The sequence below is a fragment of the Lytechinus pictus genome, chromosome 10, assembly GCF_037042905.1.
Source record: "Lytechinus pictus isolate F3 Inbred chromosome 10, Lp3.0, whole genome shotgun sequence".
Classification (NCBI taxonomy): Eukaryota; Metazoa; Echinodermata; class Echinoidea; order Temnopleuroida; family Toxopneustidae; genus Lytechinus; species Lytechinus pictus.
The window spans coordinates 31,459,307-31,475,217 of NC_087254.1; the positions used below are offsets into that span (position 1 = coordinate 31,459,307).

The 15,911-nt window shown below is 37.7% G+C and overlaps 1 protein-coding gene across 1 annotated transcript in view; it reads right to left on the minus strand.

The window, feature by feature from the left end:
* Positions 1–614: 614 nt before the first annotated feature.
* LOC129269477 (DNA excision repair protein ERCC-6-like) overlaps positions 615–15,911 on the minus strand; it is a 40,175-nt gene continuing 24,878 nt past the window's right edge. Inside the window, exons 5-22 of the mRNA XM_064105822.1 lie at positions 15,356–15,485; positions 14,874–14,973; positions 13,844–14,506; positions 13,394–13,566; positions 11,893–12,086; positions 11,495–11,647; positions 10,682–10,817; positions 10,279–10,449; positions 9,902–10,078; positions 9,221–9,433; positions 8,596–8,820; positions 7,999–8,106; positions 7,236–7,450; positions 5,822–6,420; positions 5,323–5,454; positions 4,581–4,773; positions 3,736–3,826; positions 615–3,474 (exon numbers count right to left, since the gene is read on the minus strand). Coding sequence (XP_063961892.1) covers positions 3,055–3,474; positions 3,736–3,826; positions 4,581–4,773; positions 5,323–5,454; positions 5,822–6,420; positions 7,236–7,450; positions 7,999–8,106; positions 8,596–8,820; positions 9,221–9,433; positions 9,902–10,078; positions 10,279–10,449; positions 10,682–10,817; positions 11,495–11,647; positions 11,893–12,086; positions 13,394–13,566; positions 13,844–14,506; positions 14,874–14,973; positions 15,356–15,485 — 4,093 coding nt within the window. The 3' untranslated portion in view covers positions 615–3,054. The remainder of the gene's footprint in view (positions 3,475–3,735; positions 3,827–4,580; positions 4,774–5,322; positions 5,455–5,821; positions 6,421–7,235; positions 7,451–7,998; positions 8,107–8,595; positions 8,821–9,220; positions 9,434–9,901; positions 10,079–10,278; positions 10,450–10,681; positions 10,818–11,494; positions 11,648–11,892; positions 12,087–13,393; positions 13,567–13,843; positions 14,507–14,873; positions 14,974–15,355; positions 15,486–15,911) is intronic.

The window sequence follows — 15,911 nt, forward strand, 5'->3', positions numbered from 1 at the left end:
AAAGCGTGCAACAGGTATGCAGGGATCCAGAAAAAAATGACCTAGGACTTGACAATAATCCCCAGATTGAACTTAGTTTGGAAAAGACCACCTCATTATCTGGACCTGTGCTGCAAAAACCGTTTTGTACTGTTGTGCTCAAACGTTAGTGAACCCCACCACAAAATGCTCTCCTTCATGCTTGAGTGTTGGATGTGGACAATACTACAATATTCAGCAAGCCCAGAGAAACAAACTTTACTGCATGTAAAATTTTATCACCTGACTTCACAATTAAGTAGCTAAAAAAATGTTCATTTTCTGGTGGGGTTCACGAACTTTACCCCAACCCCACAAATATATTTCATATGGAGTCATATTGGTTATTCAATTATATCATGGGGACAGGAATTAAGTATAGAGGGTACTTTTATGGACAATTTACAAGACCATAGTTCTCTTACAATCGCTACAAATATATGCGCATACACATACTGTGTTGATATGCATTGATTACTGATTTGTGTAAAATACTCATCTACCATCCATTACTGTCATCAACACCTGTATGGTCTCTATCGTGAACTTCTTGAGTTGAAGATGATATGTCAATAAATAAAAAACAAAATGATTTTCTGATTATTTCAAGTTTATTGTACATCAATACAATATCAACTGACTTTTCTATCAAAAAGATTATGAATTGCACCTTACAATTACTGAGATGGTTTATCATACCATCAAATACATGATTATCAGTTAAAGATATCCTTCTCATATGAGCACATGGGCCAAGTTTCTTAAAACATATCAATATTAATTTCTATTTTTAATGAAATTACAGTATTATCAACCTAATGCTGTGATCTTAGCCGCTTACCATAAGTTGTATTACAGTTCATAGGAGTTATGAATTGGTGCAGATGTTCATTACTGCATCATGGAACAGTGTATTCTGACATGCAATACAGATAATATACATCACACAAGATCCCTGATTCATCCTTGTACCATGCCAAAGTTGCCAATTTTCAAAGAATATTACACTGACATAGACACTTTTTTAACACAATATTATAATGAATCATTGCAGGCCCTATTTCATAAGCTTTTATTTCTTCTTCAAATGCTAGTACATGTAGTTTTCCTTTTTTTTTTGCTAAATTTCCTTTCAACATGTATTCAAAATTGAATAAAGAGTATATGGAGTATGTCTTTACAAAACAAGAATATCTAAAGGACAAATTGACAACTCTGTTGGTATCCTGGGGACCGTTTGATAGAATGTTCAAAGTTATACATTAATTTTACAAGCGATGAGAATGTTGAAATATGATGTTCGTTCATCAAAATTCTTGCTGTTACACATAGCAAGCATTTCGATAAATCATTATTATCAAGTTCATTGTCGAATTCCATTTACGGTGCAGGAAGTTTGGCCCCAACTTTGTTAAGCCAAGTAAATTTTCATTGAGCATGAGACTATACACCAGTCGTTCATTAAAAGTATATACGACTTTAAGAATGGCTGGAACAAAGTTTAAATATATTTGTTCACCAAAATTCTTGCTGTTTTACATAACAAGCATTGTGGTCATGGAACATTCCCTTGAGTGGCAATCATATTTTTGAAACATTTGTTTTCTGCAGAGATATGTTTTTTTATTATATATTTATGGGAACAAAGGGTGTCTGAAAAACAGACCCCCTCCCCCATGTAAATTATTTTTTTGTATTTTCTCTGTCTTATATCTTGCGTGGAATGATATAAACATAATCTAAAGGCTCTGTGTTCTATGTGAGCCTTGCATGTGAGTTGGGGGTTACGATTTTGCTACTTGCGAGTCGCTCGAAGGTCACCCACATTGACAGTTTTCCGCATGCAGGAGCACAGTCACACAAGTCTGATTTCATTTGCCCGCAGAAATGTTTTTAAAATGCTCAAAAATTTGTTGCGGGTGATTGCCTGCAACTCACCCACAAGGCTTGCACAGAACGATGTGACAGGTCTTCACGTTCATTATAACTGTACTATTGTTTGCTGAAAAAAGAGGAATTTGACATTAACAGTTGAATAATTCTGCAAGACTCTCTTAGCAAATCTTTGGGAAATCCAACATAATGGCTAATGATCAAGATGCTCAATTTTGTACTTTCTCAATAAGTAACACTTCAAGTGAACTAAAGTTACATATTCTCGGTAACAGTATACATACAATGTATAAAAATAAGTTAATGCAATTCAATAATGGCAACAATCAACCATAAAATGTGAATGCAGAATGATGAAAACAACCGATACGTACAAAAATACAGGTTTGAATACAAAATATCTAAGCCGTGAAACAATGAGCTTACATACTTTTTCATCTTTTTCAATTTGGCTAAGAACTTTTGACCGAATGTTGATTTCCATCTGGCAAGGAATTCATAACTTAATTTTTTTTTCTGAGATAACATCCACACCAATATTCTATACCTAAATATCTTTACTATTACTTTATAGTACATTTTTATGCCACTAGGCCGAGAGCACTTCTAGTTCTCATGGGGCCTGTATCACAAAGCTTAACAATTGATCATACAATTGACTTTTACACTTAACTGCACATAATGATCAATGTAATCAAGTGTGAAATTTAGTCCTACGATCAATCGCTAAGCTTTGTGCTTCTGGGCCCAGATCTTAACTTCTCATCCTTGAATTGTTAATTTGCCGAGGCTACAAGGACTACCCAGAAGCCTTTCCAACCTTTGTAACCAAATAAATGAATTTTCTAAACATAGGTAGAAGACGGCAACTTCTAGAGGAGTTAGTATTCAAATTATCAAGAAATATAGAAAGATGATATCAAAACAAAAGCCAGCAATGGTCCACAAACTCAGATTCTTCCTGGAAAGTCTGATTAATTTATCCTGAGGTTGGAGCTGTCTAGGTCTGTAAACACACAGATCACTGGTCAGGTAGACATGCATTATGATGTACAGCATTGATGAATCACACTCAATTAATGCCCAATATGATTTGTTTGATTTGCTTGAAAATGAAAATATATCAAATTATCAAGTTTATTTCTATAAAAATTCTGCTTTAAGTCTCCAGAACCCTTCCTTCTTCTGAGTCCTGTGGAAGGTACAGACCTGACGAAGCATGGATCGGAACATCGCTGAATTTGACTTCTCAATCTTGCTTTCAAATGCCTTCAGCAGCTCGTCGGTTGTTGCCTGCCCAGGCACCTGTGAGTGATTGCCAATGAACTCCACCATCTCTGTCATGACACTGTCGTGTTCTGTTCCCACCGATGCAGTCCTCTGTCTGTCCTCATCGTCAGAAGAGGATCGGTTGTCATCATCTTTCTGGAGGTGGTTCCGGGCACGCATTCGATTCAGAAGGCTCTTGGAAGATGGCATGTCATTTGTTTGCTCTGCATCCTCGTTCATGGTCGTTGCGGTGGACATGTCCCCATTGAACATCTTCTTCTTGCCAAACAATTTCTGAAAATAAATTCAGGGAAAGTGTAAAAATTCATGTTGGGAAACCAAAGAACTGTTGGTGTAAAACTATGAATGTTTCTGAATAGGCTACTAAGATTCAGGGAGAAGTTTGACACTACATTCTACAGAGCAGGATGATTCATAGATTATGCTGATCATAGATTCTAACTATATAGTCCTTTCTAGTTAAAATCATGTAGGGTTGGTATACTTTTATTTTTGGGGATTTGGACAATAAAACAAATCAGCAGACTGACATACCTTCTTCATTGGTGTTGTATTCTGCTTGGGGACTTCAGGCTTCTCAGAATTTTCAACCAGTCTGCAGTTACTCTTGCCTCCAAAACGAAGCCTGCGTTTGATGGAACAAAATATAATGGTAATGAAGATTAAACTTTTACTTTAAAAAAAATTAAATTGTATTCGCAAGAAGTTTGTATAGCAGCACACAAAATGATAGAGGTTTAAGCAGTGTCTTTTTATAATACAACCATGTCTCGCCATTAATAAATTAAATGCAAATGCTTTTAAAGAAAAAAATATTGTCAAGAAACATGTCCATTCTAAATGTGTAACATCAATCACTGGAAGATTCAAATGGAATATGGGATGATAGTGGTTTACAATGAGGAGTATCCCTTTACCACATGTATTATAATAATAATAATAATGATAAAGGTATATTTACCCAGGGTAGCCACTTCAGTTCCGAAAACTGTTCTCCCAGCGGGCCCTGCTATTATTACCCGGCTAAGCTAGGCTACCTATTCGGTGCACACAGCTTTTTGAGGAATTACTTCCTGCCGGTACCCATTTACCTCACCTGGGTTGAGTGCAGCACACTGTAGATGAATTCCTTGCTGAAGGAATTACGCCATGGCTGGGATTTGAACCCAAGACCCTCTGTTTCAAAGTCCGGAGACTAATCCACTGGGCCACGACGCTCCATATAATACTTCTATCAAATTAAGAAACAAAGGATACTAACTTGTTCCTTATTACAGTCCAGAACAACATTGATCTGGGAAGAATGTCAGTTGAAACAATGATAACAATGTACAATATCTTTATGTAAAATTTATATAAAAACAATAAAGGGTACTTGCTTGTTTCCTGAGGAACCACCCGCTGCTCCTGTCCAGGTTGGGATTCCAGAGCTTGCTCCATAGCAACGTCTCCTAGACTGACGGACTGCATTGGCCGCTTCCTTAGCAACTCTCTCCGCCTCGTTTTCCACCAGGACGAAGTCTGGGCTGGATGACTGCATGATATTGTCATGCTGAAGGGCACTGTGGACACCTGTATTGAATGAATATTGATATTGAATAATGTCAAACTAAATCAGTAATAATAATTTGAACTTAATTTGTATGGCAAATGAACCTGCTCTGTATAATCAAAGAGCTTTGTAGTTTAGTAGTGGTTTTCCTACCCCCTAAGAAAGCACAAATATTTGTAAATTAGTACTCAAGCGGAGTCCTAGGTTTTAAATATGAGGGCTGCAATTACTTTCAAAATAATACTTTATAATATACAGTATTAAGGAGGATAAGAAGAACCATTCTATACTTCAGAAATTGTTTTCTCTCTTTAACTTAGATTGCAGATTTAAATACAAATAACACTATACTGAGTTGTATATTATACTAAAACAAACTACCAAAATCAATTGATCCTTTCCCTAATATATGACATTATGTACCATGATGGTTATCAAAAATGACAATTTGTCATCTGACAGTGACCTATAAAACCTGGGATTTCACTGAAATGGTCATAATTGATAATTGAGTGGTCACACTTTCATGAAATAATTCCCTGCAATGAGAGACTCCAAATATTACATACCACTTTTCTTGAAGAGCTTCTCAAGGACATAGTTGTCCTGATCAGCATTCTTGGCAATCTCATCCTCGTCTTCTGCTCTAGGTGCATAGGCTTTGGTCTTGGCAAGATGAGGAATTTTATGACCATCAATTTCTAAAGGATTATAAGAGGATTCAAATATAAACAAGAAATTAAAAAGTAATAGAACACATCTTTGAGCTAAATGGGAACTTTAATTCTACAAGGAGAACTTGTTAAATATGAAAGGAACATGGCCTTATAATGCATCAAACTATACTTTCACGATTCAAATAACTTTACAGATCTGGGGCAGGTCAACTGGGTTTTCTCTATGTGTGGTAGGTGATTTACTAATATTTTGATCTGATCTATTGAGAACATGAACAACTTTCCAGAGCTAATATTTTGATGAGGCAATATGGTATTCAAAATCAATGAACTTGCACACCCCCTCCCAAACCCCCACGGACTAAATAATCTATATTTTTTTACTACATACTTGCATCTTTCCTTTTCTTCTTCTTTTTCTCCTTTCTACTTGAGCTTGAGGAAGAGATGGCATGAACTTGAGTTGATGATGTTGATGGGAACAACTTCTCTTTGGATGATGACGGTACCTCATGACCAGATCTACTGGAGGATCCAACCTCTCCAAGTTGCACCCCAGAGTCTCCAACTCTCTTGGGTGATATCACACACTTTCCTTGACAGGCTGCAGAATGGACATGGCCCACCCTGGACACTGGGCCATCGGGAATGTCTTCCGTCTTCACATTCTCAGCTGCCATCTTCCTCTTGAGCTTCAGCTCCCTCTGGATGACCTCCGCCTGCTTCTTCCGCCTCTCTGCCTTCTCCAGGGCATCTTCCTTCTTCTTGCCCAGCTTCAATATAGGCTCCTTGTTGACCTTTGACCTGGAAGGACTTGGATTCGGGCGCACCTCGGAGCCTGTGCCAGCAAATATCGCACTGGTCTCGGTGCTCTTGCCCTTGTCTGAGGATCCCAAGGTGAATAGCTCAAAGAGGTCATTGGACTTGAAGAACCGGCGCTGACGAGGGTCTTTGAGGACTCGGTTGGTCAGGAATGTCTTGAAGATTTGTCTGCAATGAGAATAATACATAATCATTGAAATTGAGACAGTAAAGAACCTTCAGCATTTCTGGGCAGCATCTTACAAAGGATCGTGATTGATCCAATCAATCTGAACTGAGGAAAGTCAGTGACACCACTGACACCCTTTTCGGATCATGCCCTCTGAATATGACAACTAGTCATGAATTGTAATTGTTTAGGGCAATCAGTATGACCCTACTTGTTTACAAAGAGACTAGTGCATATGCTCATACACAAAGAATGACACTGCCTGCTTTCCAGAATTGATACTGTCTAGATAAATAAACAATTTATTGTAAGACTAAGCCCTGATATACCATTCAAACCATATCACTACAAATCATACAACTCTTGAAGCTCTGTACACTTCAAAATATTTGTATATGTCTTTATTTCTTCAAAATGCTTATTATGTGTACCTTGATCAGTGTATAATGTACATTTCATGTACTTTTCATATGAAGGCTTGTTCAGACATTAGGACAACCACGCCTGCAACAACCTTGGATGATAAACAGAAGGTCACACAAAACTATATTCCACTGCTTGGGTGCAGACAGAGGTGGTCCATATAAAACTCTAAAAACAATAGCACAAAATATGATATTAAATGTGTCTCTGCAATAATTCTGTTAAACATGCTTTTGTTTCCAGTGATGAGTTAATGTGTATTCATTGACTTAAGTTGGGTGGGTTGCCACCCCATAACTGAACATAATGCAAGAGTTTGTGGTTGTAGCATGGGATTTAGTGGGATTTAGTCTGAACAAGCCTTAACTTCTAAACTTTACTTCAGTCCCACCTGTGGTAAATCTTCTCTTCAATGGAGCCAGCTGTAAGCAACCTGTAGATGGTGACCTGTTTGTTCTGGCCGATCCTCCATGATCTTTCCCTTGCCTGTGTATCGGTGCTTGGGTTCCAGTCGGGATCATAGATGATCACCCTGTTGGCCCCTGTCAGGTTCACACCTAGACCACCAACACGGGTGGTCAGCAGGAACAAGAAGATTCTGGAATCCTGTTAAGAGGGTTGAGGAAGACATCAGGCAGGTGTTTCATACAGCTGTTCATAAGTTATAAGTGAGTTTAGGAATGACTGGTGACCCTTTCTTAGGAACTAAATCAATAAGAATGGGAATCTGGTGTGTATCACAATAGAAGATCACCAGTTGTTCGTAGAGTTGCTTGTAATGTACAAAAACCTTTATGAAACTCCGTCCTGGATTAAAGATAACTAATACTAATACTATAGGTCACTATTCCCCAAATTTCCAGACATCATGGCAAACACTAATTTAACAACCTTGGTCATTAATTACTCAACAAAAAAGTCAAAAATGAATGTATTTAGAATATGAACTACACTCAGTCATATAAACAATAAATAATCAGATGTATATTAAAACAAACATAACACAATGAAGTACACAAAAAACGAAATGCATCACAAAAGAATACATTCAAGTTTGACATTTTTTCAAAAACATAAATGTTGCCAATTCATTTTTCAAAGTTTTTCCCATTGGAAAATAAACAATTCTCTATGTATTTCATTTTGAGCCTCACTGAGTTGAACTTGGTGATGAGGGGTTGTCTAGATGAGATTGTTGTTGTCCCATCCATTCTCATGTAGGAGTAACGGTCTTTCACAAAGTCTTCAAAAATGTCAAGCATCTGCAAAAGAAATTCAATTATAAATCTACTACCAAATTTTCAGTGATTTTAAGAAAACATCAATGACCTCTGTCTGTTAAAAAATATATTCAACCACAGGACCAACTTCCAAATAATACCCAGCCATGATAGTTCAGTTGGTAAACTGCACATCTTGAGGCAGAGAGTTTGTCAATTCAATCCCCTGAGGAGTCTTTCCAAAGAAATCAAAATTCAACCATCTGGTTAAGAGCTCTGCACTTTTGGAATGGAGAAAGTTATGAAGAACAAACTAGGCTCTACAGAGCTAGTAGGAACAGCAGTCAAAAGCTTGCTGATTACATGTCTATCCTTGTAGCAGATTTAGGCCTATACAGAATAAGCTACTAATACAAAATCACATTCTGCTTAATAGCAAGGTTAAGATGCACAGAGTAGCAATATGCTGTAAACAAAGACTTGTCTATGCCTTCAAGACCACAGGAAGCATCCCTGAAAGGGAATAATTACCTGTTTGCTCTGTGAAAACAGGAGCACCCGATGATTCTGTTGCTTCCAGAGCTTGAGCAACGATTCCACCACAATCATCTTGCCAGCTAGCTTGTAGTATCCATACCGTTGCTCTTCAGAGAGTTCATCATCAGTGAGGTTCTGATGGCTGAAGATCCTAGGCCCACCGGACACCAGGTCCGGATGGTTGCAGATCTTACGCAGGGTGATGAGACCAGCAAACACCTGAAAGTGGTCAAAACGGTAAACTTGGTCAGGAAATCTAAGGAGCATTGGTGAGGTGCTTTGTATATTCCAAGGGAAACAGAAGGACTCTTAATACATCAAATTTGGCAATGACATGCCCCACTTTCCCAATGCAATAAAAGTGAGGTTTCTCTCAGCAGTGAATCTATTAGACCAATAAAATCATAGGGCAGAATTTAAATTGTTGACAAAATAAACCTGTAATAGCAAAATAAAAGACAAACTACTTTATTTATCATTCCAAACAGTTTAGATAAATAATAAGTGTCAAATGAGATGATAAACTGAACCCGTATTTGTAAAAGATTTGTTAAAATTGGCTATCTGCAGTTAAACCCCAACTTTAGACCATATTTTAAATTAGAATACGAGCCATTACCTTGTACTCTCCTCTGAGGATTAGGTTACATTCCTTGGAGGCCAGATAATCCTCATAAACTTGGGTCTGTTCCTCAGACAGATGGCAGAACAGAACCTGCTCGTTCTTGGAAGGCAGCTGAAGGGCCTGCTTCACGTCTGCTTTCATGCGGCGTAGCAGGTACGGGCTGATGGAGTCTCGCAGGATGCAGGCACACTTGTAAGCAGTCTGGACCTAGAGAAGTTAAAGAATGCAAGATGGCTACAATCAGACGATTGGTCAATCAGAATATTAGCTTTTGTATCAAGTTGTGTTGATCAATGATGTCCTATTTCAATTACAAGCCTCCCCCACCCCCATCTCTCTCTTTCAGTTGCAAATATTAAATGATCTGAACATTCAGAAAACTCACAGCAAGATCTTTCCATGTTTTGATCAGTCAAGCTCTAGTGAATGGTCTGTTCTAAATCAAAATCATAAAGATCTGGTAAGCTTGTGAAAGGCTATGACTAAAGCAAATTAGGCATGTCCTCAAAAGCGCAAGCTTGTATTAAAGCAAATTTCTTTACGTAAATGTGCAATTCTTGAACCCTTCATAAATAACACACAAAGCAATTTCTTTCAAAAACAAATTTTGTCATGATTTGAACAGGGAGTGTGAACCACAATAATATTCCTAACTTCAAGAAAAAAATTCTTTACCTGAACCTTGGAAGCATTGGCATAGCCTCCTTGTACAATTGGCACTGAGAACTGTTGCATGAAGACAGGAAGTGTTCCAAGCTTTCCAGGGAAGACAAAGTCAATCAGGGACCATAGTTCCCTAAGGTTGTTCTGCATAGGAGACCCGGTCAGGATCAGACGATGGGGGGTCCGGAACTAAGTGGTGATAAAATCATAGAAAGATGGTATTTCATTCATTCGGTCAATACTTAATGATTATTTTCTTTCATCTGCAATTTAAATCGTTCTATCAAATGCTGTTGTAAGTTTTCATAGCTAACTAATATGTTATTATGACATTTTTTAGGTTTGTGAAATGAATGGTCCATACAGTATTGAAACACATGAACAGTTACCTGTTTGCATGCCAGTGTAACCTCTGCATCAGGGTTGCGTATCTTGTGACCTTCATCAAGGATCACATAGTGCCAGTTGTACCGATGGAGCATCTCTTGACGAAGTCGGACATTGGAGAAGGACGTTATGACAACACCGTGGCAGCTCACCATGTCACGAATAAGAGATTCCTGTCGAATAAGGCATGAAAATTTTCAAATGGCCAATTTCTTGAACTGTACATGGGTATATGGGGAACCAAGTCAATTACAAAAGGGTATAAGAAGATACTATGATCACTGACCCAGAAGCTAACCTGAATGAAAAGTGACCCACAAAATTCACTTCACAGTAGATATGATTCTTCATGTACACATAAACGTCCACAGCCAATTTGAGTTTGTTATAACGAGCACGGCTTACCTTTTTGCCAGAATGTGATCCAGACTCATGAAGGATAGCCACTCTCATCTCAGGGTACCAGGTGTGGAATTCCTTCAGCCATTGGTGAAGAACTGTTGCAGGACACACTATAAGGACAGGACCTAACCCTCTATAGCTGCACTCCCAAGACAAAAGGAACAACATAAAGAGATAAAGGGGAGGAAGAAATATTGTTACAAGGACATTCTTTTCAGAGGATGCTGTTAATAATTCAAATATTACAAAAATATATCATAAAATATACACAGGGTTGTAAACGGGTTGTAATCCGAGAACAGTCAGTTTGAATCAGAATTTTTTTTTTCAAGCTCCATATATTTTATGCTAAGTCTCTCGATGTTGCTTGTGTTAGAATACTAGTAAGCTGTAAGAACTGCTGTCAATACAAAGTGATCATAGATATATTCAATCAGCAGTTTTTAATTCAAACAAAATGTCTGAGTCAAATTTGTTTCATCACCTCAATAGATTAATTAGACTTTTCATGATTATTCTGTCTTATGGGGTGTTGCAAAAAACTTGCGATCAATCACAAGTATATTTTTGGTCCCTAAATCAATCATATGTCTTGCAGTTAATTGCAAATTAGTGACTGATTGCTAATCTGCTCCTTGAAATAACAAGTGTAATCCAATTTGCTGCAGCTAACGTTGATCTTTCAGTTGTAAAATTGCCACAGAATATTTGCAATTGATCGCAAATACTTTCTTGCAACACCCCCTTAGAAACTCATCAAACTTCCTATAAAATCTAAGAAATGTTGCAGATCACCTCTTCTGTTGAAAGACCTACCTGAACCCCTTGCTTGGAAGTGCGCTTGTCCTAAGTCCTGCTAGGAATGCAATCATCTGAATGGTTTTACCAAGACCCATCTCATCTCCTAGAATACCTCCAGCCTTCTGACGATGTAGCTCCCACAGCCATTTTACACCAATCTTTTGGTATCTGAAAGTAAAACATCATCGGATCATTGGATCATCATCATCATTATCTTAATCATCATCACAACCATCTTAACCATTATATTCCCATCATCAGTGTGGTCATCATGGGTGTCATAAAATCAATTAAAATGGTAAACTATCATCAGATTATCATAATTATCATGGTTATATCGTGAGATAAGTTAGAATATTTTATCATCATCATCACCTGTCAGTCATCATCATTAACATTGTGAATAGTATTACCTGTATAACTTCTTCCAGATCTTGGAGGGTATCTTGAAACCCCCATCCAGATCAATATCATCTTCCTCAGAATCTACTGCCTCAGAATCATCATCTGTTGCATCCTCCCCACCTCTCCTCACCTCCACCAGCCTGCCCCGTTTCCTCATTAGTTCTTTCTTCCTCTCTTCTTTCAACCTCTTATGAAACTTCTCCTGGTGATTCAATTGAAATCATGGTAGTACAAAATTATAACCAACTGATGAAAACTGCTACAATTCCTTTGCATCCTTATTTACAAAGGCAAAGTGGATTTTTTTTTTAAACAAGTGGAATGCCTCTGGCCGTCTCACCTGCATCACTCGATTCAATATAGCAGCAGTGCTGATTTTGAAAACTACTATAACTCGCACAAGATGTTCAGTGATACTTGGTTACTCTTATTTCCACGTTTTATGAACTAGACCAATACACTTATAGAGATATGATGGCAATTCAACAAATACCCCCAACGTGGCCAAAGTTATTTGACCTTACATGACCTTTGACCTTGATCATGTGACCTGAAACTCGCACAGGATGTTCAGTGATACTTGATTACTATTATGTCCAAGTTTTATGAACTAGACCAACACACTTTCAAATTTATGGCTGTAATTCAACAAATACCCCAATTTGGCCAAAGTTCATTGACCCTAAATGACCTTTGACCTTGATCATGTGACCTGAAACTTGCACAGGATGTTCAGTAATACTTGATTACTATTATGTCCAAGTTTCATGAATCAGATTCATAAACTTTCAAAGTTATGATGGTAATTCAACAGATACCCCCAATTCGGCCAAAGTTCATTGACCCTAAATGACCTTTGACCTTGGTCATGTGACGTGAAACTCATGCAGGATGTTCAGTGATACTTGATTAACCTTATGTATAAGTTTCATGAACTAGGTCCATATATTTTCTAAGTTATGATGACATTTCAAAAACTTAACCTTAGGTTAAGATTTTGATGTTGATTCCCCCAACATGGTCTAAGTTCATTGACCCTAAATGACCTTTGACCTTGGTCATGTGACATGAAACTCAGGCAGGATGTTCAGTAATACTTGATTAATCTTATGGCCAAGTTTCATGAACTAGGTCCATATATTTTCTAAGTTATGCTGTCATTTCAAAAACTTAACCTTAGGTTAAGATTTGGTGTTGACGCCGCCGTCGCCGTCGGAAAAGCGGCGCCTATAGTCTCACTCTGCTATGCAGGTGAGACAATACAAAACTGTTCAAAGTGTGCATCACTCTAGATCAATTCTAGCAAGGACATCACCCCTGAAGAAATTCTGCTGCTTATCCGAAATATTATTCTATGTATATGCATATTTTTTTCAAATCACCAGTGCAATTACTACCTATTACTACTTATTAATACCACCACCATTACCACCACAACAGCCCTCATTACAACAACCACCACCATTACAATCAATACAAACCAAGTACTGAGCATCAAGAATAATATACCTCGGTAGAATCATCTCTTGCTCTTCTGATCTTTGATTCTTGTGCCTTTCTTTCTCTTGCCCCACTCTTTCTCTGGAGTTCTTTCAAGGTGGTAATGGTTCCATCTGCAATCTGCTCGGCCAACCTCCGCTTCCCGGGACGGGCATACCTCCGACCTATGACTGGTTCATCATCTTAACAAAGTGGGAAGAAAAATGAGAACAAATACAAAATCATACATGTGCATTATGCAAATACATATTAAAAATGAATCCACTCCACCACCTGTTGCTGTGAAGAATAAAATTGAAGACATGGTGAAGTAATGATGCAATAAAGTAGAGAAATCTTACTTAAGTTTCCTCAAATAACAATTCTTTAGAGAGATAGTATACAAGTGAAAGCAGATGCAAAAGGACCAGAAAAGCACTTGAAGCAAAACCCAAATAACACTAAAGGAGTATGACTAACCAGAGTATGCATCATCATCAAATTCTGCTTCCTGGTCTGAATCAGGACAATATTCCTCATCAGAATTGTCCATGTACCCCTCGTTATCGCTCTCCCAATCCTCAGTTAAGTTCCTCATCTTTGTTTTTTCTCTCTTCTTCTTCAGCGAGGGATCATTCCACTTTTCTTTGACCTTCTTGCGATGTTTAGGCTCAAACTCTATCCGTTCCCTCTCTGGTTTCCTCTTTCCTGGTGACACTGAGTCTCTGGAGCATGAGGCTTTTGCAGTATCCTGTTTGTGAACCTTGTCCTCTTGTCCAGGAGACTCAGGCTTTGGTGTCAGCAACCCCCTGAGGATACTGCCTTGATCACTCTGAGAAGCATTCCCTTTGACTTTCTTTGTCCCCTTCCACTTGGATGCCTCTTTGTGCTTCTTGTACATCTCAATATCCTTGCCACCAAGGAACTTCTCAAAGTCTGTGACCACCAGGGACCGTGGTTTTGGCTTGGGTTTCTCCTGCTCTTTGATGGTCAAGAAGGTGCCGAAGGGGGTCATCTCACCAAGCCGGATGAGGCGCTCATGCTCCGTCTCCTTGGCCTGGCTGGGTCCTGGAGCGTTGTTCAATCCACTGCCATCATGGAGTAGTCTCTCATAAGCTGAAGAGCTGCCATCACCCTTTTCTCCTGAGAAAATAACATGAATTGATGCCAGTACAGATGAAAATAAGATTTTGTGCTGTCATTTACCATTTTTATTTTCCACTCTTTCAAAATCTAAGAACATAGGAGGGAGCAAAGGTATAATGATCTTATTTCATTTGATACTATATGACTGAAAATGTAAATCATTTTATTGTTTCCATTATCTTTATTCCATCTCGGCTTTCTGACACTTTTTGTGCTGATTGTTCCAATAGGTCGCAAAAAGATACATATATAACTTGTTCAAAATCGATCTGTTACTACATAATAGTATCAGTATTTCACACATAGAATCATCAATTATAAATATCATTCATGCCTTTTTTAATCATAACAAATCTGCACATACCTTCATCAGAATTATCTTCTATATAAACATCATCACTATTCCCTGAGAGTTTAGCAGACAGGACTCTGTGTCTGGCCCGTAGCTTCTTCAGCTGCTTTGCCTGTAAATTGAATTTCAATAAATAATATCAACAATAATAATAACAAATACAAATATAAATGAATGAAAAATAATAATAATCAATAAACAAACAAATGAATAAATAAATAAATATAAAATAAATTAATTAATATTAATAAATAGATAAAAATAGAAAATAACAAAAATACAAAAATATTGAAAAAAATAATCATAACATTAAAAATATAGTATGTCCATTAAAAGCATGGAACCCAAGACAAACTACACTAAGGAACATAACTTAAACTTAAGTCACCCAATTTTTACCAATACCCAAAACATATACTTTGCATCAAAGCACCATCTCATCTCATACAACCATAATATAGGTTCCCATAAGGAAAAAAAATCTTTATTCTTACTTTGTTTTCTTTCTGTGTTTTGACCGACAGCAGTTTCTTCTCCAACTCCCTGCTAACCATGGATGGTACAGAGGGCACTCGGATACTGGATGCTACTTTCTGCAGGTGACGGAACTCTGAACGACACAATCTGTGTAAAATGTTCAAAACAATTACAGATGAAGTCTTCCGGTGGTTGTCTTACATAGTCCTGCACTGCATATTAATTTGTTGAATCATTTTTCTCTCCTACAGAGGAGCATACCACAGAAGGTTGGCACGTGTCTCAGAATTAACGAGGAGAGAAGCAGATGATCTAAGTTTAGTTGTTGGCTCAGAGATGCTTTGGTTTATTCAACCAAATTACCAAAACTATAAATATGCATGACATGGATTACAATCATCATTCCACCAGTATTAAAAGGAAGGTTTAATATGGTGTAACCTTATGAATATTCAGAGATAAGTAGGCCAATCAGAAGACAGAGAGAGAGAGGGAGAGAGAAATAGTGGGTCAATCAGAAGAGGACGAGAGTGTCATGTGACAGTTATGGAGGGAACAGAGGTCAGGTGATAC